This window comes from Gopherus flavomarginatus, chromosome 18 (genome assembly GCF_025201925.1).
Source record: "Gopherus flavomarginatus isolate rGopFla2 chromosome 18, rGopFla2.mat.asm, whole genome shotgun sequence".
NCBI classification, from domain to species: domain Eukaryota; kingdom Metazoa; phylum Chordata; order Testudines; family Testudinidae; genus Gopherus; species Gopherus flavomarginatus.
Window position 1 is genome coordinate 19,079,614 of NC_066634.1, and position 23,475 is coordinate 19,103,088.

General features: G+C 49.2%; 1 protein-coding gene across 1 annotated transcript; it reads right to left on the reverse strand.

Annotated features, from left to right (window-relative positions):
* LOC127036698 (zinc finger protein 436-like) lies at nt 1–20,672 on the reverse strand. The gene is made up of 5 exons (XM_050927826.1): nt 20,551–20,672; nt 15,181–15,269; nt 14,293–14,419; nt 2,310–2,510; nt 1–1,202 (listed from the first exon to the last, which is right to left on the reverse strand). Exons 2-5 carry the CDS (start codon nt 15,202–15,204, stop codon nt 97–99), a joined length of 1,458 nt encoding a protein of 485 aa, XP_050783783.1. The 5' UTR covers nt 15,205–15,269; nt 20,551–20,672; the 3' UTR covers nt 1–96.
* Between the last annotated feature and the right edge of the window lie 2,803 nt (nt 20,673–23,475).

Consider the following 23,475-nt stretch of genomic DNA (forward strand, 5'->3'; position numbering starts at 1 on the left):
CTTAGACAATTTTGTTACGGTGTTTCTCTCCCTTGGAGCTTCTCTGATGATAAGGGCTGAGCTCTGATGGAAGCACTTCCCACACTCAGAGCATTCCTAGGGTCTCTCTCTTGTGTGGATCCTTTGATGTTTATTAAGGTGTGAGCTCTGACTGAAGGTTTTCCCACATTCACAGCACGCATAGGGTCTCTCCCCTGTGTGGATCCTCTGATGTGCAGTAAGATGTGAGCTCAGAGTGAAGGTTTTCCCACACTCACAGCATTCATAGGGTCTCTCCCCTGTGTGGATCCTCTGATGTTTAATAAGGTCTGAGCAGTAAGTGAAGTTTTTCCTGCAGTCACAGCATCTGTAAGGTCTTTCTCCTGTATGGATCCTTTGATGGGTAACAAGAGCAGAGCTATGACTGAAGGTTTTCCCGCACTCACAGCATGCATAGGGTCTCTCTCCTGTGTGGATCCTCTGATGTGTAATTAGGGCAGAACTCTGGGTGAAGTTTTCCCCGCACTCACTGCACTCATAGGGTTTCTCCCCAGTGTGGATTCTATGATGTTTAATAAGGTCTGACTGGGAACTGAAGTTTTTCTCGCAGTCACAGCATCTGTAGGGTCTCTCTCCTGTATGGATCCTCTGATGTACAACAAAGGCTGAGCGATGACTGAAGTTTTTCCCACACTCACAGCATGCATAGGGTCTCTCCCCTGTATGGATTCTTTGATGTGTAAGAAGGTTTGATCTCTCCTTGAAGCTTTTTCCGCACTGATGGCATTCATAGGGGCTCTCATCTGTGTGGAGTCTCTGATGGGTAAGAAGGTGCGAGCGCTGAGTGAAGCTTTTCCCACACTCACAGCACTCGTAGGGTCTCTCCCCAGTATGGATTCTCTCATGTCTAATGAGGTGTGAGTGGCTGTGGAAGTTTTTCCTGCACTCAGAGCATGTGTTATTTCTCTCTCCCGCAGGGATGCTCTGCTGGGCTTTGGTTTCCTTGAGACCCTTCTGAATTCCCTGATAATTAATAGATTTACTAACTTTCTCCCTTGATTGGTTTTCCTGCCACTTCTCTGACTTGCACTGATGCTCACAGGCTTTTCCTTGCTCATGATTCCAGGACACATTCTCTTGGGATCTGGCCATATGTGGTGGCATTTGCTCAACCACTTCCTGCCGAGGATTCTGCTCCTTCTTCTCACTTACCATCTTGCCACCTGCTGGGACAGAGAAAGGGAGACACCTCAGAAACAGGGATGGAAACATGGAGAACAAACAAAAATAACAGCTGGAGAGACAGGGGGAACATATTAGGGCAGGGGTGGGCAAACTATTTTGGTCCAAGGGACAAACTGGGGTTGCAAAACTGTATGGAGGGCTGGGTACGGAAGGTTGTGCCTCCCCAAACAGCCTGGCCCATGCCCCCATCCAACCCCTCCCACTTCCCACCCCCTGACTGCCCCCCTCAGAACCCCTGACCCATCCAAACCCCCCCTGCTCCTTCTCCCCTAACCGTCCCCTAACTGCCCCCAGGACCCCACCTGCTATCCAACGCCCCCCGCTCCCAGTCCCGACTGCTCTGACCCCTATCCACCCCCAAACCCCTCACAGACCCCCAGGACTCCCACACTTATTCAACTGCACCTCCATCCCCTGACCGCCCCCCCAGAACCTCCGCCTCGTCCAACCCCCCTGCTCCCAGTCCCCTGACTGCTCTGGTCTCTATCCACCCCCGCACCCCTGAAAGCCCCCCGGGACTCCCACGCTTATCCAACCGCTCCCCCGTCCCCTGACTGCCCCCCAGAACCTCTGCCCCATCCAACCACCCCCTGCTCCCTGTCCCCTGACTTTCCCCCAGGATCTCCCACCCCTTTTCCAACCCCCTGACCCCGGCTTCCCTTACCATGCCGCTCGAAGCAGCATGTCTGGCAGCCGTGCTGCCCGGCCGGAGCCAGCCCCGCTGCTGCACTGCTCAGCAGGAACACCCAATCCCGACACCTGGAGTGCTGCCCGCACAGCGGCTTGGCTGCAGGGGAGGGGAGACAGCGGAGAAGGGGCCGGGGCTAGCCTCCCCGGCCGGGAGGTCAAGGGCCGGGCAGGGCAGGACAGTCCCGCGGACCACTGTAGTTTGGCCACCTCTGTGTTAGGGTCTGAATTCCCCCAAACTCTTCCCCACAGGGTGGAGATGTGCGGGATCAATTCTGCTTCCATTCCCAAGGGGAAATGGAGGGAATTACTGCCAGGAGTCAGTCAGGAAGGGTTGGAAGCCATGAGCAATACGTAGCTAGAAGATATGATGCCTGCTGGGGACAATCCTGATTTACTCTGAGAATTCACAAGGGCTTTGCAGGGAAGCCCAGCTGTTCCTTGCCGGCACTGACAGGTTTTCAGTTGGTTTAATGACTCCTCACTTTGGCTGGTGGCTCCCAGGATCTCTCTTTCCTCAGAGCCCTGGAGCTCTAGAAGCCACGGCTCTTCCCCTCGTTCCAGATGGCTGATCACATCAGGTTTGGAAGCTGCAAACCCTGTTCAATAGAAAGAGAAATGAATTCACGTGAATTCATGCGATATTTGTCACCAAAAAAAGTTCCCTTATTTTAACTCCAGCCCATTTTAACGGAGTAAAATCCCAGCACACTCTGCTTATGAGGGATTTAACTATCTCCACCTCCACTGGGGGGAGGGACACACACAGCCAGATATTCAGCACCAAAAAGGCTCCTGAAACCCAGAGAAGGTAACTCCATTTCCCAGGAAGGGAAGACTCCAGCCAGACGGGAAGTCCCCCTGGAACTACTTCTCACTGACACAGAGAGTCCCAGATGCACTGCAGGAGAGGGAAAGACACGAGGCCTGACAGCTGAGTGGGGGCAGTCAGAGACATCAGGCAGGGGACAGAGGTGCAGCTAGCCCTGTCACTCACTATGACACCCACTCCCTAGCCCTCCACTCCGCATTGGGCCCAAGCAGCACCCACTCCTTTTTTTCCTCTCCTCTCCTCCCATTGAGTGCTGCCCTCCTCACTACCAGGTCTCCCAAATTTTCTGCCCCCCCACCCATTTTCCACCCCCAACCCCCAGTCCCACTGTCCAAATGTTCCTTGCTCCTAACTCCACAGGGCTCCTGCCAAACAAAGTGTCCCTTCCCTTCCTCCTGTTGCTGGTGCATCCACTCCTTGGCACCTACATTCCCTTTACTCCATCCAGCACCAATCCTTCCAACTCCTTAAGCTCCATTTCTTCCAGCCCTCTGCACGTCTCAACTCCCTACAGCAGCTGCTCCATTGCATCCCCACCCCATCCCACTGCCCCCAGCCCTCCTGACTCACAGGAGCTCTTTGTCCCAAACCTTCCTCTCTCTGGTTCTCCAATACCCTCCCTCCCACTGCCCAGAACTGCCCCATTTTTATCATAGAGCCTAGAACCACGTTTTGGAGCAGGATCCCACTGAGTTCAACATTCTCCAAACAGAACAAAAACAGTTCTGCCCCCAAAGAATGACAAGATGACAAGGAACACCTGGATACAGACAAGGGTGTGACAGAGATGGAAATTTCCTTCAATATCCTGGACCATCCTGACCACATTAATTGGGGGAGGTTTAGGTTGGATATTAGGAAACACTATTTCACTGGGAAGGTGGTGAAGCACTGGAATGGGTTACCTAGGGAGGTGGTGGAATCTCCTTCCTTAGAGGTTTTTAAGGCCTGGCTTGACTAAGCCCTGGCTGGGATGCTTTAATTGGGGATGGTCCTGCTTTGAGCAGGGGGGTGGACCAGATGACCTGAGGGCTCTTCCTACCCTAATCTTCTATTATGCTAAATTTCAGTATCTAAGGAGTATTAGAAATATGAGTGTGTATATGTTACTGTGGGATTGGCTGTAACATCTCTGGGGACTCTTTGAATTAATGTGCTAAGCCCGTGGCTCTCAGCCTTTCCAGACACCTGTGCCCCTTTCAGGAGTCTGATTTGTCTTGTGTACCCAGGTTTCACCTCAATTAAAAACTACTTGCTTACAAAATCAGACAAAAAAATGCAAAGGGCCACAGCACATTGTTACTGAAAAATGGCTTACTTCTCATTTTTACCATATAATTATAAAATACATCAATTGGAATATAAATATTGTCCTTACATTTCAGTATATAGTATATAGAGCAATATAAACAAGTCATTGTCTGTATGAAATTTTAGTCTGTACTGACTTTGCTAGTGCTTTTTATGTAGCCTGTTGTAAAACTAGGCAAATATCTAGATGAGTTGATGTACCCCCTGGAAAACCTCTGCGTACCCCCAGGGATATGTTTATCCCTGGTTGAGAACCACTGTGCTAGGCAAGCAAAGTTAAGTGGGATTCCTAGAAAACACTTGGGGGGGGTGGGGAAGGCAACTTCTCACCTTCAGACTAAACCTTTTCAAGCTGCATGCTGAGGAGAAACCCATTGCCTGCTGATCACCTGTTACATGAAGCCAAGTTCACAGGCCCAAACTGGACAAAAGGTGACACGCAGAGGCCCGGTGGTGCTTGTCCTGAGCTAACAGCTCTTATGAGCTTGTGACCACAATAAAAAACCCTTTGAGGCATTTGAAGGTCTGTTCAAATGCCAGAACCTTTGGTGGAATTGGGTTGATCTCTGGTAAGCTTATTGGCCTGTGTGCCAGTTCTTTTGTTTTCAGTATGTTTTCTCTGTAATGCTTTACCTTAAGAATAAATGCGTGCTTGGAAAGGGCTGTGTGGTACCTTCACCGGGGACAGTTCATAGCCTCTGAGGAAGGAAGGCAAAGAAGGCCTGCTGAAGAAGTCTATCTTGCTGGGGAATTTACATTGTAGGCAGAGAGTTAAGCAGCCTGGAAATACCCCAGTCAGGAGGGAGAGAGATGTGCGTCTCTGCCCAAGGAAGCTGATGGCAGGGGAGCCTGAGAGTGGGTGTCCTTGTCCATAAAGGGGGAATACAGGTGCAGTTATCCTGAATAGAGATGAGGCAGCACAAGGAACCAGTGAGACAACATTGGTCACCAGGAGAGGCAGTGGTATCAGCACACAAGCACCCCAACAGTTCTCATGTGTTTGAAGGCTTTATGGAAAAGAGGCGTTGTGCAGAGGGATAGGAAGGAGGATAACGAGGTAATTATGGATGTTTATGGGGAGGTCCTCTGAAGAGGAAGGGGCAACATGGGAGAAAGCACAGAACCACTGAAATGTAGAATCATAGAATATTAGGGTTGGAAGGGATCTCAGGAGGTCATCTAGTCCAACCCCCTGCTCAAAGCAGGACCAGTCTTCGAACCCCAAGAAGTCATCAAGTCCAGTCCCCTGAGATGTGACAGGACCAAGTCAACCTACACCATTCGGCATTGGTGTTTGTCCAACCTGTTTTTAGAAATCTTCAGCGATGGGCAACCCGCAACCTCCCTTGTGTAAGAGAGAGAGAGAGAGAGCCTGGATCACTGGGTGTGGTGCAAGATCTGAGGCCTGAACCAGAGGCTGTGAACCAAAGTCAGCCCATGTAGTAAAGCAGATGCGTACAAGTTCACTGTCCAGTAAATGAATTTGGCGATGTTGTTACTGGTGCACTAGATATTTACGTAAATATATTCCAGCTAGTACAGCTATGTCCCAATCTAGTACAAGATTAGATGGTTTGACAGAATAACAAATAGGGATGTTTTGTCTGAGATATCAGGAACAAAGGGAGGTAACAAAACAGATGTCATGAAACATGTAAGGGGGTATGTAAGTTGTTTATTCCAGTTGTATGTCTCAGCCTATAAATGTAGGGGTACCTTGCCTTAACCCTTTGTCCAGCCTAGAGGACACTGGAAAATCCCGCCTCTGACCAAGCTGAGTCCTTGCCACTGGGCACTCATGTGTTAGTGTACCTGTAGATACTGATCTGAGAAGCTAGTATTGTGTCTTGAGGGCAGTAAAACTGGCCGAGCGCCTTCACCACCAAACCAAGTCTGTGGTCTTTGTGGGTAACAATTATCAAGATCTACTGCTTCCCTTCATCCACTAGGCCAGTAACCTCATCAAAGGAAATAAGGTTGGTTTGCTACAATTTGTTCTTGACAAATCTGTACTGGCTATAACTTATCAAATTACTATCCTCTAGGTACTTACAAGTTGATTGTTTAATAATCTGTTCCAGTATCTTTCCAGGTGCCAAAGTTAGGCTGCCTACTAGTCTATAATTCTCTGAGTCCTTTTTGTTCCCCTTTTTAAAGAATACAAGTGTTATGTTTGCCCTCACCCATCCTCCAGAAGTTCTCAGTGATAATTGCTAAGGGTTCCATTATTGATTTAGCTAGTTCCTTACGTATCCTAGTGTGAATTTCATCAGACCCTGCCAACTTGAATCCATCAAACTTATCTAAGGCCATGTCTACAGTGACAACTGAAGGACAAAACTTTTGTCTTTCCGAGGTGTTAACACACACACACACACACACACACACACACGAAAGACAAAAGTTTTGCCAATGAAAAGTGCTGATGTGAACAATGCTTTGTCAGGGATGGAAGTTTTTTGTCGGCAGGAGAGCTGACAAACAGTGACTATACTGTGCGCCTTTTAGCGGCACGGCAGTAGCAACACAGCCGTGTCACTAAAAGCTGTGTAGTGTAGACATAGCCTTAAGTATTCTTTAACCTGTTTGTTCCCTATTTTGGTTTGCATTCCTGCCCCCTTGTTGTTAGTATTAATTGTGATGAGTATTTGGTCACCATTAACCTTTCTAATAAAGACTGAAGTAAAATAGGCATTAAACACCTCAGCTTTTTTGATGTTATCAATTAATAGCTCTTCTTCCCTGCAAAGTAGAGGACCTACACTTTCCTTCATCTTTCTCTTGCTCCCAAAGTTTTGAACAAATATCTTCTTATTGCTTTTTATGTCCCTTTCTAGGTGTAGTAAGATGAGGCCCTGAAACATAAACTCTTGTGTCAGAGGCCTAGTCTGAGGCCTAAAAGCCTGAAGCCTGAACCAAAGAACTTCCAGGCATTGCTAAGCAAACGCTGGGCTGTGAGCCAGAGGCAGGCCTCACTCACAGAAGTAGCTAGAAGATGAACTTGTGCCAAGATGATGTCAGGACACTCCACAGACATAACAAGGAACAGGCATGTGTATCTTAAAGACAGGACAGCGTGATGGATAGATCTCTATGTCTGGAACAACATGATCAAAGGAGAGACAGCACCCTAATGAGCCAAAGGGCTGTACCTCAATACGTCAGGAGGGATGAGTAATCTGTCCTATAACTGTATAAAAGTAGGTCGCAGAGTGCGTGTCTTTGGCCAGCCCAGGGGTCAGTGGAGTGTCCCGCCACTGATTGAGCTGTGTCCATTGCCAGGGGGCACATATTCGTAGTATGTTCTGTAGAGTCTATGGGAAACTATTACTGTGCTTTGTTTGACAATAAGCTTGGCTCGGGTTCCTTCGTACCTTACTAGAGTCTGCGGTCTTTGGGGGTTCTCTCGGGGTTTGCTGTGTCAGCGATCTGTGCAGAGCCGGGGCAGCACACAGAGGGAACACGCACGCAGCCGACTGTTATCATCATCAAACAAGAGCAGAGCACCACACCGGTAGCTACTGACAACGCTAGGTATCACTCATTTTGTGCCTTAGATTTTCTAAATGTGTTTCTACATGCTTGGGCTATCCTTTGTACTCATCCTTACCAACTGGTCCACGTTTCAACTTTTTGAGAGATTCTTTTTTGATTTTCAGCTCAGTAAAACACTCCTGATAGGCAGTATAGTAACAGATCAATGTGACTCTATCTCACCTTCACATTAAGATAGTTTGCAGCTGCATATTTAATATTGTCTCCATAAGAAACTGCCAGCTCTCCAGAACTCCTTTTTCCCTTAGATTTTCTTCCCATACCTACCAGTTCTGAGTTTGTTCAAGTCTGCTTTTTTGAAGTCCCTTGTCCTTATTTGTTTTGGATATTTCTGTGATTTGTTCAGAAATGCCTCCTGCACCTCCTCTTCCTGATCCGGTGGACTATAGTAGACCTCTACCATGAGGTTACCCCTACTTTTTAACCACTTTTATCTTTGCCCAGAGACTATCAACTGGTCTGGCTCTCACCTGCTTTTGCAGCTCAGAACAAGTGTGTACAGTCTTGATTTAGAATGCAACACCTCCTCTCTTTTTACCCCACCTGTCCTTCCTGAACAAGCTGCACACCTCTATACCAATATTTGTGTCATGACATTTACCCCACCAAGTCACTGTGATATTAATTAAGTCATCATTTAGCTTATGTACTAATACTTCCAAATCTTCTTCTTTCTTACCCACACTCTTTGTATTTTTATATAGACATCTAGACGTTGAGCAGGTTCCCCCACTGATTTCCCTCTTGTTGTTCCTATCACACAATTATAATTTTCCATGTCCATTAAGGAGCATGTTTTAAGATTTCATAAATGAGTGATGAAGGCTGGCACCATGGGCTAATCAGAGGTGGGAATTAGCACCTCAGTACCAAATGAGAGATGATTCGCAAGGAAGGGATAGGCCATGAAGGGCTTTGACAGGGAAGATAGGAAGTTATGGTTTTACAAGGTCTTATATGCCCCAGTTTTTATGCAGTCTTTGGCCCCATTATATTTACACTGCATCAGGGAGCGAGCCGATCAGCCTGGATCCACAGCGATGCTAATCTTAGCACATTAAAAAAACATCCATACAGACATTTCTTTGACACAGTGGCTCAGGCTGTAGCTCAGGCTGTCAAGCCCACCCTTGGCTTGACTGACTGAGCTCCAGCCCAATCAACAACATCTATACAGGTGTGTTTAGCCCACCAGTGCAGGTCTATGGACCCAGGCTGGGAGGCAGTGTAGACATACCCATAGTGTGCTACACTCTAGATGTAGCTTTTCACATGGGAGATCCCCACAGCTCCGAGACAGACCTTTTTCCAGAAAGTGCAAATGATTTCAGACTCCTGCTAAACACTCTCTCTGTCGGGTGCTGCAACTAGTAGGTATTGCAGCAATGCAATACAGCCTTTTCAAAACAAGATTAGACACTGATTAGGCAACTGAAATACAGCATTTGAAGATCCATAGGTTAGTCTGTGTAGCCCTGAGGAGTTTAAAAGCAGCCCTGCAGAGGGCTGCAGCTCTAAAAGCCTGGACTGATTGGGGGAAAGTAGGCTCAGCTGGGGCCATGCCCCAATCAGGGCCAGCTGACCCCTATAAAAGGCTGTGAGCCAGAGGCCCAGTCAGTCTCTCTCTGGCTGTAGAAAGAGAAGGGCCTGGCTGTAGGGTGGGGGGGGCTAGAGACAGGATATCTGAGTAGAGCAGGGCTGGGGAGCTCCAGCCTGGAAAGCCCCAGGCTGTGGCCTAGCAGAAGGCCAACAGGTACTGGGGGTTGCAGAGGGAAGCCCAGGGGTAGGCCAAGGCAGCAGTTCTAAACCCAACCTTGCCAGTGATGGGTAGGCTGATACTGTAGTCTGCCCCAGGGTGTGGGTGCAGTAGCCATATACTGAGGTTGGGTGGAGGTTCCCCTGGGAGGGGGAGACCCTGAGGCTGAAAGGGGTTACTGCCAGGGGAAGACCCCCAGCTAACAGGGCACCAGAGTCCAGAGAGGGACATGGGGGCTGGAGAACAGGTTGATCACCAGCCTGCAGAGGGTGCTCTGGAGTGGAAATTGGGCTAATTCCCTGAGAGACCATCAGGAGGTGCTGCAGGGATGAGTCCACACATCTACAACTGGTAAAACAAAACTGAACTCAAAAGTTTATTTTGCAAGAATCATCTGCCTGGCTTTCCCCAAGCCTCCTCCATTTCACCTTTCTCTCTGTCTCCCTCTCTTGATCTTTTTGCCCTGGGCAGCAGCAAGCTTTTTGTCTGTTTGTAACCTAAGTCCTAACTTGCAGTCCCATTGTGTTCCCATGTTCTGCTACCCTTATCACAGTCCCTACAAGTTAGTAGCCAGCCCCTGGGTCTTCCATTGTTTCTCCAAGGTGCTTATTGATAGTGTATCCATGCCAATATAGAGAAGCCCATGTTACTTCAACAGCTACTGTTCCCCTGTCCCATAAGAGGAATAAACTCATTCACAGCCAGTGGGTAAAAAGGCAAAGTGGGAAGAGAAGCGGACTCATGCATATTTTTCATTTAAAAACAAAAAACTAATTGAATCCTCACATTCTCCAGAGGGAGATAAAGATATAGCAAAGGGGCAGGATAAAGAATCATAAAATCTTGGATTTGTAGGGGTAGAAAGCATCTCAAGCGGCCATCTAGTGCATCCTTCAGCCCTAAAGTAGGAAGAAGTATCCCTAGACCATCCCTGAGAGGGGTTTATTTCACGCATTCTCAAATTACAGGGATTCCACAACCTTGCCTGGTAACCCTGTGAACCCCCTGTCATAAGCAGATTGTTAAGGGTTAATGTCTCTTGTACCTGTAAAGGGTTACAAGCAGGGAACGGGACACCTGACCAGAAGACCAATCAGAAGACAAGATACTTTTAAATTTGGGTGGAGGGAAACTTTTGTGTGTGTTCTTTGTGTGTTGTGTGTTCTTCTCTCGGAGGGTCTGAGAGAGACCAGACATTACTACAGGCTCTCTAAGTTTCTTTTCATATAGTAAGTAAAAACAGGTGGTTTAGGCTTTTTGATTGTTTTTACTCTATTTGTAATTGTGGATCTGGCTGGTTAACTTTTATATGTGTAGTTGCTGGGAATATTCTGATTTGTATTGGTACTGGGGGGAAAGTCTCTTTCTGGTGTCTGTAAGCTATAGGACCCTGTAAGATTTACATCTTGAAGTTAGAGATAATTCTTTACTTTTTCTTTCCTTTTATTAAAAGATTTCTTTTTTTTTAAGAACCTGATTGATTTTTTTTCTTCCTTGTTTCCCTTGTGTTATTCCAGGGAATTGGGATACTCGCCGGGATGGGTGGGGGGGGAGAGAGAATCTCTTTGTTTTCCTTGAATCTGTTTGCCTCTTGGGGGAAGGGAAGGGAGATGCTTCTCTGTATGGTGATTTAGAGGTTAGATCAGTATCTCTCAGGATAGCCCAGGGAGGGAAATTCTGAGAGGGGGAAAGGTGGGGGAATGGTTTATTTCCCCTTGTTTTAAGAACCCAAGGGACCTGGTTCTTGGGGTCCCCAGGGAAGGTTGGGGAGGTCAGAGTGCCCCAAAACACTATATTTTTGGGTGGTGGCAGTGCTATCAGATCTAAGCTGGTAATTAAGCTTAGAGGATTCAGGTGCTAGTATCTCATTTTCTGAACTCTAAGGTTCAGATCTGAGAAGAAATGCTATGATACCCCCCTCAGATGCTGGGGAGGGGATGAGGAGAGTTCTCCTAAGGCCCCACTGCAGGAGAGATTAGAGAGGTAGGAGGAGAATCAGGAGCGGCTTACTGAAGATTAGATTTCAAGAAAAGGACCATGGTCAGTGGTGTTACAGGTGGCTGACAGGTCAAAGAGGATGAGGATGGAGTACTGGCTCTGAGATTTGCCTAGCTAACAGTTATTAGCGACCTTGGCAAAAGCAGTCTCAGTGGAGTGCCCCAAATCTCCCTCTCACCCCCTGAAACCTTCCCTTCCCAGCTCCACCAGACCCTCCACACTCCCTAGAGCAACCACTCCCCACCCTGTTCCCTCTCCCATGCTTCTACCCCCAGCGTTCCCCACTCCCATGTAAAATGGATCTTCTACCCAACCCTCCTCTAGAACATCACTGCTGCTGGGCCCTCCACCCCCTTTCCCCCGTTCCCACTCTCCCAGTTCACACCGTTCCCAAGAGTGCCTCCCACCCCGACTCCCTCCTTCCACTGTACCCAACCATCCCTGATTCCCTCTCGTCCCAATGTGCCACAAACCCTTCCCCTTCATGCCCTTGGCTCTCAGCCCTCCCTGCCTTGTGGCACCTCAGCACCATCAACCCTCCCCGCCCCTATCATCTCTTCTCCCACTGTTCCCTGCTCTCTGCTTTCGCTTGACTCAAGGGCTCCTCTTTAAGAACCTCACACTGTCTCCTGTCTACAGAGGGAAGCACCTAACCCCTGCCATGCATTTGCAAGTTTTTACAGCAGAGTTAAGCTCAGCATTACTTTCTGTTTAAAGGTCAGCTACTCTAATCTTTCTAAAATTTACATTCTTACTCATATTGTCTTGAAATACACCGCTCATCCTTGGGGTGCAGGGCTGGGTTAGTGCCCCAAAGATGGGGTTATTTGATCAAGAAGTATCTGAGACAGCCCCCACAAAAGCAGCTTTTTTTACAAAAATCACTTTGCTCCTATAAACACTTCCTTGCAGAACTTGGACTCAAACCGCAGGGCTTTGGAGCTGTGCTCCGGTTCTGCTTCAGCTCCAGGCAAAAACCTGCAGCTCCGCTGCTCTGGGCTCCAGCTCCGGGCTCTGCTCCAAAGCCCTGCTCAAACTGTAGTTCTAATGGTCCCCTGACTAATCACGGTCACTTGGCATTTATCTCAGTTAGTCCATGGCCCCCACTGCCTCTTAGAGGAAGCAGCACTGAAAAAGTTAAATATTGCAGAGTTTGAAATGTAAGATTGACACAAGCCAAACTGATCAGTCAAAGACAGTGGCTCTCAAACGTTTGGACTGGTGACCCCTTTCACACAGCAAGCCTCTGAGTGTGACCCCCCCCCTTACAAAGTGTGTTTAATTTATATATAGGTAACACCGTTATAAATGCTGGAGGCAAAGCAGGGTTTGGGGTGGAGGTTGACAGCTCACAATGCCCCATGTAAAAAGCTCGCAATTCCCCTGAGGGGTCCTGACCCCCAGTTTGAGAACGCCTGGTCAAGGAGATTGAAATGCACGTGTGTAGCAAGACTGACTCCGAACAGCCAGAGCAATCGGCTCTCATACTAACTGGTAGGCTCAAGAGGACATGCTGTGCCCACGGAACCTGAACTCCACCAGTGCATTTGAATCTGAGCCCCACCACCGACAGCTTCCAGAGAAATGGGTGGGGTGGATTTTTCTGACATTCCGCAGGAGCTTCTCTTAGAAATGTTGTTCTTAACCCAGAAATCTTGGTATCAGGACAATATTCTTAAGGTGCTCTAAAATCCACATGGAGACTTTGGCCTGGTGACCACATAAATGTTTCACCTGCAAATCACTTTCACATCCCTATCCAACACAGTTTTGCTGGCAAAAACTCTAGTGACAGTTATCAGTGGCAAAAAAGTCCTTTTAAAAACTCAAGAACATTAAATATCCATAAACTAGATAAATGCAGAGTTCAGGTTGCCCAGTGCTGCCCCATGCCCTTCCAGCATGTGGACGGTAGCTACATTTAAAACCTCTGAAAACCAAGAACTGAAGAACTCAACCCCATGCCACTCCTGCAATGCAGCCTTAACTCTGCTACTGCCCCCTAACCCTGGAGCTTAGGTCAGTAAGGATAATGCATAAGTTAAACTACCAAGTGACAGATTTTCCATCTCCTGAAGTCTTCATGCCCTTCTGGAAGATGTTTTAGTCAAACACAAGGTATTAAGCTCAATACAACAGTAAGTGGATAAAATTCCACAGCCTGTATAATACAGGAGATCAGACTAGATCACCTAATTGTCCCTCCTGGCCTTAAATTGTATTAATTTATAATCGATATGAGGCAGGACTAAGAGAACATGCCATTGTGTGTGTTGTGTTCTACGTATTTGAATACCAGCATTTCCATGCGTGTACTCCAGCTGTGTGCACTGTGTCAGCTGTATGTTAATGGAACAGTGATGGGATGAGCCGGTGCCGCTTGGCAAAGCTGTGACTGTGATATAAAGACAGGTGCGCATGAACCTTGATGGAACAGGTGTGCCTCATGTAAGTGCTGAACACTGGAGGTTGTGTCAGTAACGGTGCACCAGGGTGTGTCCTTGCCATGGAGTTTGTCAGCACTCTGGTGGCATACATGCTAGAAGTCTCCAGGGCCTAGTGAGAGGTAAGTGAAGGCAATGACTTAGCAGAGGGTAAAGGGGTGGTAACATTTGAGAAGTCTGACCTGGTCTGCGTGGAGTAGGCTCAGTATTTGAGCTCAGCCCACGTGCATGAAGCTTCTGTTCGCCACACCAGACCTAAACCCAAGTTTTGCCCTAGCAAAGAGACGGCGTTAGATGTTGTGCTATGCTGCTCCTGTGCTCTGTTCCCAAAGTATTCTGTAGCGGGAGAGGGTAGAGCGCTCGCACAGGTCATTGGCCTGTCAAGGTGTTGCTGAACCAGGGCAGAGTTAAGGTTGTATTGTTGGTGTTGTGAACTTTAAATCTTAACTTCCCTTTCTAAGAACTGAGAGGACAGGAATCCTTACCCAGTGAGGTCACATTCTCATAGTTCTCCTGCATAACGTCTCTGTAGAGGGCTCTCTGAGCAGGGTCCAGCAAAGCCCACTCTTCCCTGGTGACATACACAGCCACCTCCTCGAAGGTCACTGGTGCCTGAAAGAGCAAGAATCCTCCCCCGCATTCAGTACCTGCTGCCTAATGACAACCCCACTGCTCACGGGAGAGGAGGGACAACCACATGGCAGCTCAGGGAAGTAGACAAAGTGTTACACCGAACTTGCCCTGCAAAGCCAGGAGGCATCAGGGTGAGAGGAGACAGACAGCCCCTCTCCTATATTAGCAGCAAAGTCCTGTGGCACCTTATAGACTAACAGATGTACTGGAGCATGAGCTTTCTATACAGTAGACACAGGCAACAGGAGTCTTCACATTCATCACACAAATCCTAGCCTGAGGCTGATACAGGAGATGGGGATCCAGTGCTGTCCAGGAACAGCCCCCGGTAGGAATCCCAACACCCTCCCTATTGCCAGCAGCTGAATGGGAGGGGATGGGGCGTCTCCCCAAATCATCACTGGTGGGTATTTCCTTCATATTTCATACAAGACTCTGGCTAGTAGATTCAGGCTCCAGCATCTGGAGTCTGGTCACTTTTTCCCAGCCCAGTCCAGGGAGTTTGTTTCCTTTTCCATAAATTAACGACTTTCCACCCACAACCCCCCTGGGTCTGTTTCTAGAATCTAGGGCCCAAGTAAACAAATCCAGGACCTTTGTCATCCTATTCCCCTCCCCTTCTCCCCTCTGTATATTTCCTCCACCTCCAGACCAACCATCCAGAAGCCCCCACCTCTTATCTATTTACTGCCCCTCTCCTTCTAGCAGGAACCCACCAGCCACCCCGCAATAATCCCTACCTGAACTGCCTCCGTTGCAGCCATTTCCCTTCCATGTCCCACAGAAGGATGGGTCGATCCGGAGCAAAACACGGATGTCACGCTGCAGCCTGTCAAGGAAAGAAGGGCAATTGGAGAGATTTCAGAACAGGTCTGAGTAATTTCACATCACAATTCCCTGCAGCCTCTTTCCCTGCACACTGATGTTCTAGACACTGTCATGCAAATAAGAGAAATATTCAAAACACAATTAACTACCCAGACATCTGCTGGGAAAGTTCTCCGACCAAACAACGTCCAATATGTTCGTGGAATGGCTGTTTCAGAAGATGGAAGCAGTAATCGGGGGACAGCCATTTTACACTTCATTCTTACTAAAGGGGAGGATTGGTTATGAAACAGAAGGTGCAAAGCAATCTGGGTGGAAGTGATCACAAAATGACAGATTTCATGACTCTGAAGAAAGGAAGGAACGAGAGCAGTAAAATAAGGACTATGGAATTGGAAAAAACAGACTTGCATGTTGCAGTAATAATCCCGCTCAGTAGGAAAGGAACCGCAGGTTCAGACATTTGGTGTATGTTCTTGGCTGAGGAGCCAATGGGGCGAAACTACCATCTGTGGGATTATGACTGAATGCCTCTAAGTCAGAATCCCCCCTAAACGTAATGATACGGCAGTGCCGTGGAGCGTTGGTTGGCTCCGGATAGCTGCCCCTCCCCCTTCTGGGGGGCAGGGCTCGGTGAGGAGAGCCATTTGTGTTGGGACTGGAGTGCGGACAGAAGGGAGCTGCCTCTTACTCATGGCACAACACATATTCATGGGGAACTTTGTGCTAAATCATTCGTTGACTGCCTGATTCTGGGTCAGAGCAGCTACCTCGCTGCAATCTATTGAAAGTCAGCTTTTGACACAAGACTTTGTATAAAAAAAAAAAAAAAAAACCTTAGAGAAATGGTTGGTAGAGGCCCATTGGAATAAAATCTAAGGCAGGGGAGGGCAAACTATGGCCCATGGGCCGGATCTGGCCCATCAGGGCTTTCAATCCAGCCCGTGGGATTGCCAGCCTCATGGCGCAGCAGGGCTAAGGCAGGCCCCATGCTGCTCCCAGAAGCAGCCAGCACCACATCCCTGCAACCCCTGGGGCGGGGGCGGAGGGGGCAGAGGGCTCCGGGCACTGCTCTCGCCTGCAGGCACCACCCCTGCAGCTCTCATTGGCTGGGAACAGGGAACCGTGGCCAATGGGAGCTTTGGGGGTGGTACCCACAGGCAAGGGCAGTGCGTGGTGGAGCAGGCAGCCACCCCCAGGAGCCACTGCCAGACATGTTGGCCACTTCCAAGAGAGGGGCGGGGTGGGGCTGGGGCAGGCAGGGAACCTGCCTTAGCCCCACTGCACGCTGCTGCCCCCCACCCCCAGCGCCACTCAAAGTAAGCGGTGCTGGGTCGGAGCCTGAATCCCAAACTCCTCCTGCACTCTACAGCCCCCTGCCCTGAGCCCCTTCCTGCATACTGCACCCCATCCCATACACCGCACTCCCTCACGCACCCCAACTCCTGCCCCAGCCCGACATTCATGGCCCTGCATACAATTTCCCCACACAGAGGTGGCCCTCAGGCCAAAAAGTTTGCCCACCCCTGATCCAAGGGAAAAAATAATTCAGGAGACCTGGCAGTTTCTCTAAGAAAATATTAAAGGAGCAAACTATCAAAATGTCAAGAAAAGATAGGAAGAGGCCACTATGGCTCCATCCAGAGCTCTTTAATGACTGGAAAATAAAAGGGAAAAATGAACAAATTACTAAAGATGGATACAAAAGAGTAGCACTAACCTGCGGGGACAAAAATCACAAAAGCACAAAATGATTTACACCTAGCAAGAGACATACAAGGCAATAAGACTCTATAACTATATTAGTAGCAAGAGAAAGGAGAAGGAATGTGTAGGGCCTCTACTTAGCAGGGAAGGAGAGCTAGCAACAGATGACATCAGGAAGACTCAGGTGTTTAATGCCACTCTGCTTCAATATTCACACACAAAAAAGTGTAATTGTGACCACATACGTAAAACAGTAATTACGAACAATGAGGGGGAAGGAGCAGAAACCCACAATATGGAAAGAACAGATTAAAGAATATTTAGCTAAATTAGATGTGTTAAAGTCATCAGGTCCTGATGAAATTCATCCTAGGGTAGCTGTGGAAGTAGCTGAAGCACTTTCGGAAACATTAGCAATAATCTTTGAGAACTTCTGGAGCATGGTGAGGTCCCAGAAGAGTAAATATAGTACCTATCGTTTAAAAGGGGAACAAAGACCACCTGCCGCATGAAAGACCAATCAAGTGTTACTTCAATACCTGGAAAGATCCTGGAACAAATTATTAAAACATTAATTTGTAAGCACCTAGAGGACAGTAAGATGAAAAGTAATAAACTTTCCCCCTCTCATGACGGTTATCATTTAACCCTCTGCAGCAACCAGAATGGAAAATGACTCAAAGCAACTATTCCCTCCTGCACAGGGGAAGCAGCTGCAGCTAAAAAACAGGGGAAATATCCCAAAACCTGAGAGGATTCCTACACGAAAAAAGGCAAAATCTGAGAGCTGATACCAATGTTCAGTAATTAAAGAGAAAAGTGTGGAAATCTGAAGAATTTTAGATCAATTTTTACAAACTAGGGCAGTGGTTTTAAAATTGTGGGTCACGACCCAGTACTGGATCGCTGAATGTAAGGCACTGGCCGTTAAAAGTCCCATTGGCTAAGGCAGGCTAGTTCCTACCAGGTCCGGCTCCTAGGTGGGTGGGCCAGGGGGCTCTGCACGCTGCCCCCAGCCTGAGCACTGGCTCCGCATTCCCATTGGCTGGGAACCAGCCAATGGGAGCTGCAGGGGGCTGTGCCTGTAGGTGAGAGCTGTGTGGAGCCGCTTGTGTGCCTCCCCCTAGGAGCCGGACTAGCTGCTGGCCACTTCCAGGGTGCAGTGCAGTCCGCGGTGCCAGGACAGGCAGGAAGCTTGCCTTAGCGCTCCTGCTGCGCTGCTGACCGGGAGCTGCCAGAGATAAGCCTGCGCCTCAACCTCATGCCCCAGCCCCCTTCCTGCACCCCAATCCCCTGCCCCAGCCCCCTTCCTGTACCCCAAACCCCTCATCCCCAGCCCCACCTCAGAGCCCTGACCCCCTCCCACACCCCAACCCCCTTCCCTGAGCCCCCCCAAACCTGAAGCCCCCTCTTGCATCCCAAACCTCTCATTCCCAGCCCCACCCTACAGCCCATAGCCCTGCACCCAACCCTCTGTCCCAGCCCTGAGCCCCTCCCACACCCCAATCCCCTCATCCCCAGCTCCGCTGGGTCATGGGCATCAGCAATTTGCTTCAACTGGGTCACCAGAAAAAAAGTTTGAAAACCACTGATCTAGACCAATGGTTTTCAAACGTTTTTTATTGGTGACCCCTTTCACACAGCAAGCCTCATGCAACTAACTTGCGACCCCCAGTTTGAGAACACCCTGATCTAGACCATCCCTGACGGGTGTTTGTCTAACCTGCTTTTAAGAATCACCAATGATGGAGATTCCACAACCTCCCTAGGCAATTTATTCCAGTGCTTAACCACCCCAACGGTTAGGAAGTTTTTCCTAACGACCAACCTAAACCACCCTTGTCCTATTTTCAGAGGATAATTTTTCTCCCTCTCCTTTTAACAAATTTCTATATACTTGAAAACTGTTCTCATGTCTCCTCTCAGTGGTCTCTTCTCTAGCTGAAACAAACCCAAGTTTTTCAATCTTCCCTCCTAGGTGATGCTTTTTAGACCTTCAATCATTTTTGTTACTTTTCTCTGGACTTTCTCCGATTTGTCCACATCTTTCCTGAAGCGTGGGTGCCCAGAACAGGACACAATACTGCAGCTGAGGCCTAATCAGCTCACAGCAGAGCAGGAGAATTACTTCCTGTGTCTGAAAAAGCTAAAGTAGTAAAATCAGGAGTGAATTTCAGATTATTATTTGATAAATAGAGATAAAAGAGCCAACGTGCAAGGATTCCTATCAATAGTCAAGAATTTGAGAAACGGGCAAAATCTGAGCAGATTTTATGCTAATATTATCTAATTAGGGGAAAATCTCAGGACATATTAAATTAGGAATAGAGAAGCGGAGAGAAAACAGGGCCAAATGTAAGGATATGTGCTATCAATGTCTGAGAACTGGAGAGGAAAGAAGGCAAAAACTAAATATTAGATAACAGCTGAGAAAAACAGCAAGAGTTGATATTAAATAAGTGAGAAATGTGGGGAAATCTGCAAGGACTGTATATGAAAGTTCAATTAATAAATCAAAAGTAAGAATTCCCGCCCACCACCAGTCTACATGGGCAGCAAGGAGCCATTTGGGGAGCTATGTTAAGAGGGCAGGTGAGGGGAAATGGAGCGGGAAAACTCCCCCGCAGTGGGGGAGAGGTGTGCAGGTGACTTAGGGCAGCTGCACAGGGCAGTTGTGGGGAGCAGCAGCCAGGAGTGGGTAACCTGGGGCTGGGAGGTCTCCATTTGCTGCCATTTCTCCTTACTGGACCATCCCAGGTCTTGCTGCTGGCGGAGAACTGGCTCTGCAAGCTGCCCCCACTAGCCCCCTTCCCATCTGGGGAATGACTCAGTTTCCCACCTAACAAAGGACAATTTGTAGCAGGTCAAACGGGTGGGAAACTATCCCACATCGCAGGAGATTTTAAATGGACATGGGAGCCTATAAGAGAAAATGGGGTAAAATCTGAGGCGGAGACTAGAGACAGGGTCAGTGATTAGAAAGGGGAGACACCTGCCTGGATTTTACACCCGTCACTGACAAGAAGGGAGATTTGTAGCCCTGTTGGAGAGACACGAGGCCAAATCAAAGAGGGGGTTTCATTAGCCCCCCTCCCCCTGTCACCAGCCTGGCCGCCCCGGGGGATCCTGGCTGCAGGGATGGTCCAACCCCCCATCTCCAGCACGTCCCGTCTGACCCCACCACGGAGAACCCCCCCGGGCCCCGCCCCCTCTGTCCCCATCCGCGGCCGCATTGCCTGCCCGAGCCGGTGCAGCAGCCCGGGCGCGTCCCCAGGGGCTGCGAGACCTGCAGCGCGCGGCCCCTTTGTGCAGCGCCGAGCCCCTGTCTGCCCCGCGCAGCCCCCAGCTCGCGCCGGCACCTGGTGCCTGCGGCTCCGGGCGGGGGTGGCAGAGCCCGGGGCCGGGTCCAGCCGGAGAAAGTCCCGCCAGGCGCGGTACAGCAGCTCAGGCCCAGCTGGGGAAGGAGCCGCTGCTCCGCCCCGCTCCCAGCTCCGCCCCGGGAACTACTGCCCAGTGTTTCTGATCCTTGTTTTTCCTGCTTCCTCCTCCTGGCCCCCGCTCGCTCCGGGCCCTACCTGGGCTGCAGCTGCCGCACTCCCTGGGACAGGGACTTTCACAGCCCCCTCCCTGCTCCTGCAGCCCGTGTCCCAGAGCCCTGCACGGCCTGGCCCGCACCCAGGCTCCTGTTAGCACTTGCAACCGGGGCCGATCCAGCTAGTGGAGAGTGAACGCCCCTGGGAACAGGAAAGTGACAAGTCTCCGGAGTGGGGTGTTACAGAGGGAAAAAGGAGCGAGAGACTGACCCGGGATAAGGAGAAATAACTGGGGAAAGCAGCGCCCGGCTCGTTTCTACTGCATCAGTCCTGAGCAGATTGCTCCTGAGCTCTGGGTAAATATCCCGCAGTGTCCAGGGTCTCCCAGCTCCCCTCCACCGCCTCCCAAGGGAATGCACATAAGTGTCTGCTTCGAGGAGGTGGAGGTATCATCACCCGTCTGTCACTTGAGTAAAACAGGTTTCAGAGTAGCAGCCCCTGTTAGTCTGTATCTGCAGAATGGTGCATAGAATGGCACATATAGCAAGAACATGTACATGAAACATACATGCTCTCTGTATGTATATATAGCTTCTTACTATATGTGCCATTCTATGAATCTGATGAAGTGAGCTGTAGCTCACAAAAGCTTAGGCTCAAATACATTTGTTAGTCTCTAAGGTGCCACAAGTACTCCTGTTCTTTTTGAGGAAGACAGCAATCCTTGGGAACGTGCATCTGTATCTCATGGGCTGCAGTGTCCCCATGTCTGCTCCAGGAGGTGTTTGTGCTCTATTCCTGCTTGAAGGGCACCGAACCGGGAAGCAAAAGGCCTGTGTCCATTCTTGTTGCTGCGCATCCCTTAAATTAGAATAATAATGCAATGAAGAAAAGGGAGATGAACTAAAAGGGGGGAATAAAAGGAGACTGTTAATATACTTTGGTAAGGAGAAGATTGGAGATTGAGCCAGACAAGGCTGCAAAGTGAAGATTATAATAAAATAGAAACATCTAGGTGTGTTGAGATCCCATCGAAATTTGCACATGACTCAAAGTTGAGTGTAACCACTACACACTGATCTTGTTATTGGCCTCTCCTTGGCACACCTAGGCTGCTCTGAACTGAGTTGGGATAACCAGTTCCAGCGAGATCAGAGTCTCCATTGTGCCACATGCTGCAGAAACCGCCGTCAAAACAAAGGCCACAATTTTCACTCACGCTGTAAAACACTAACTGAGACTAGGGCCTTCTTTGTGCCAGGCACGATACAGACCCTAACCAACACTGAGGACCCCATTGTGCCAGGAACAGATGGATCTGCTGTTTACACTACCTGCCATCTCTGAGCAAAGTCCTGCTTCTTTCTCCCACTGGGAGTTGAACAAACATCATCTGGGTGAAAACCAGAAATCCTGACATCTAGACAGAACTGCTGTTGTCCCTGCCTAATGCCATGTCTACAGTGTAAAGTTGACTTAAGTTATGTCAATGATCATAAGTCATTTTAATAACCTCAAGTGAAGCACATCCACACAACTCTCCTTGTGTCGGCTGAGTGTGCCCACAGTCAGAGCGACAAAGAGAGTGTTGCATTGTGGGTAGCTATCCCACAGTGCAACTCATCAGTCACTTTGCTGCTGGAAGCTCTGTAATGGATCGCAGTGCATCCTGGGGAGATATTGGCTGTCCCACGATGCAGTTCTTTCCATCCCATCATTCCATGGGCTTCATACTTTGTTCTGTGCCATTTTTCAACAGTGCTTGCAAACTGTGGACCCTCCCTCTCTGCCAGGCAGCATAGATGAGCTGCTGACTATTCTGGTAGCGAGCATTTTGAACACAATGTGGCTGGTCCTGCAGTATTTCATGAGCTGTTAAACAGAGAGTGAATCGGTGATGCCTGCCTTGCTGTTTGCCATGGAAACAAATAATTGAAGATTGCTGCTGGCATTCCCGGAATAGCTTGCCAAGGTGGACCATCGGTACTGAGCTCAGGAAACAAGCAGTGAGTGATGGGATCACAGCATGATGCATGTATGGCAGTGCTGCCCAGAGGATTCAGGGGGCCTGGGGTCTTCGGCAGCAAGGGGCTCCCGCTACGGCGGTAATTCAGCGGCGGGGGGTCCTTCCGCTCCGGGACCAGCCGCCGAAGTGCCCAGAAGACCTGGCACTTCGGTGGCGGGTCCCGCTTTAGCAGTAATTCAGCGGCTGGGGGTCCTTCCGCTCCAGGGCGGAAGGACCCCCCACCGTCAAATTCCCACCGGAACCCGGAGTGGAAGAAGCTCCGGGGGCCACGGCCCCACGGGAGTTTTCCGGGGGCCCCAGAGCGAGTGAAGGACCCCTCTCCAGGGGCCCCGATAAACTCTCGTGGGGGCCCCTGCAGGGCCCAGGGCAAATTGCCCCACTTGCCCGCCCCACGGACGGCCCTGATGTATGAGACGATGAGCAGTAGCTGCAGAACTTTCAGATGTGCCAAGACAACTTCCTGGAACTGTGTGTGGCGTTTTCCCAAGCACTGCAAACAAGGACACCAGAGAGTTAGCAACATGGCCTTTATAAAATGTCCTGCTGGGAGGGGTAGGGGAGAGAGAATAGGTGTTTTCTCTCTATTTATTTCCTCTCCATTCTCTGTTCCTTTTTCTCTTCCAGGATCATTCCTTCCATTTCAGATTGTCCAGTGACCCCATCCCCACTTAGGAGCAGAAGGATCCCATCAACTCAGGATGCAACTCAGCAGCAAATAAGGGATGTTTCCCATTGCCCAGGAGACCCCAGCCTGGGAATAAAGGCATCTCTGGATTTTTCCTCTCTCCCTTCCTGGTAATCAAGTTCATGTGTTTACCAACAGTTAAAGAAGCCTCCCTCACACCCTTCCTTTATGTCTGAATTAATCTCTCATTCCTGAGTATCTAGGAATCCATTGTCATTTTAGTTCCCAGGGAGTGGAGTTAATTCAGTTCTCAGCC

Excerpts from the sequence above, each read along its gene's own strand:
- LOC127036698 (XM_050927826.1), bottom strand. The coding sequence starts at position 15,204 with ATGGCTGCAACGGAGGCAGTTCAG. Across the intron at positions 14,420-15,180 it reads CTGCAACGGAGGCAGTTCAG|GCACCAGTGACCTTCGAGGA; the intron begins GTAGGGATTATT and ends TTGCTCTTTCAG. Across the intron at positions 1,203-2,309 it reads AGCCCTTGTGAATTCTCAGA|GTGGCAAGATGGTAAGTGAG; the intron begins GTAAATCAGGAT and ends CTGTCCCAGCAG.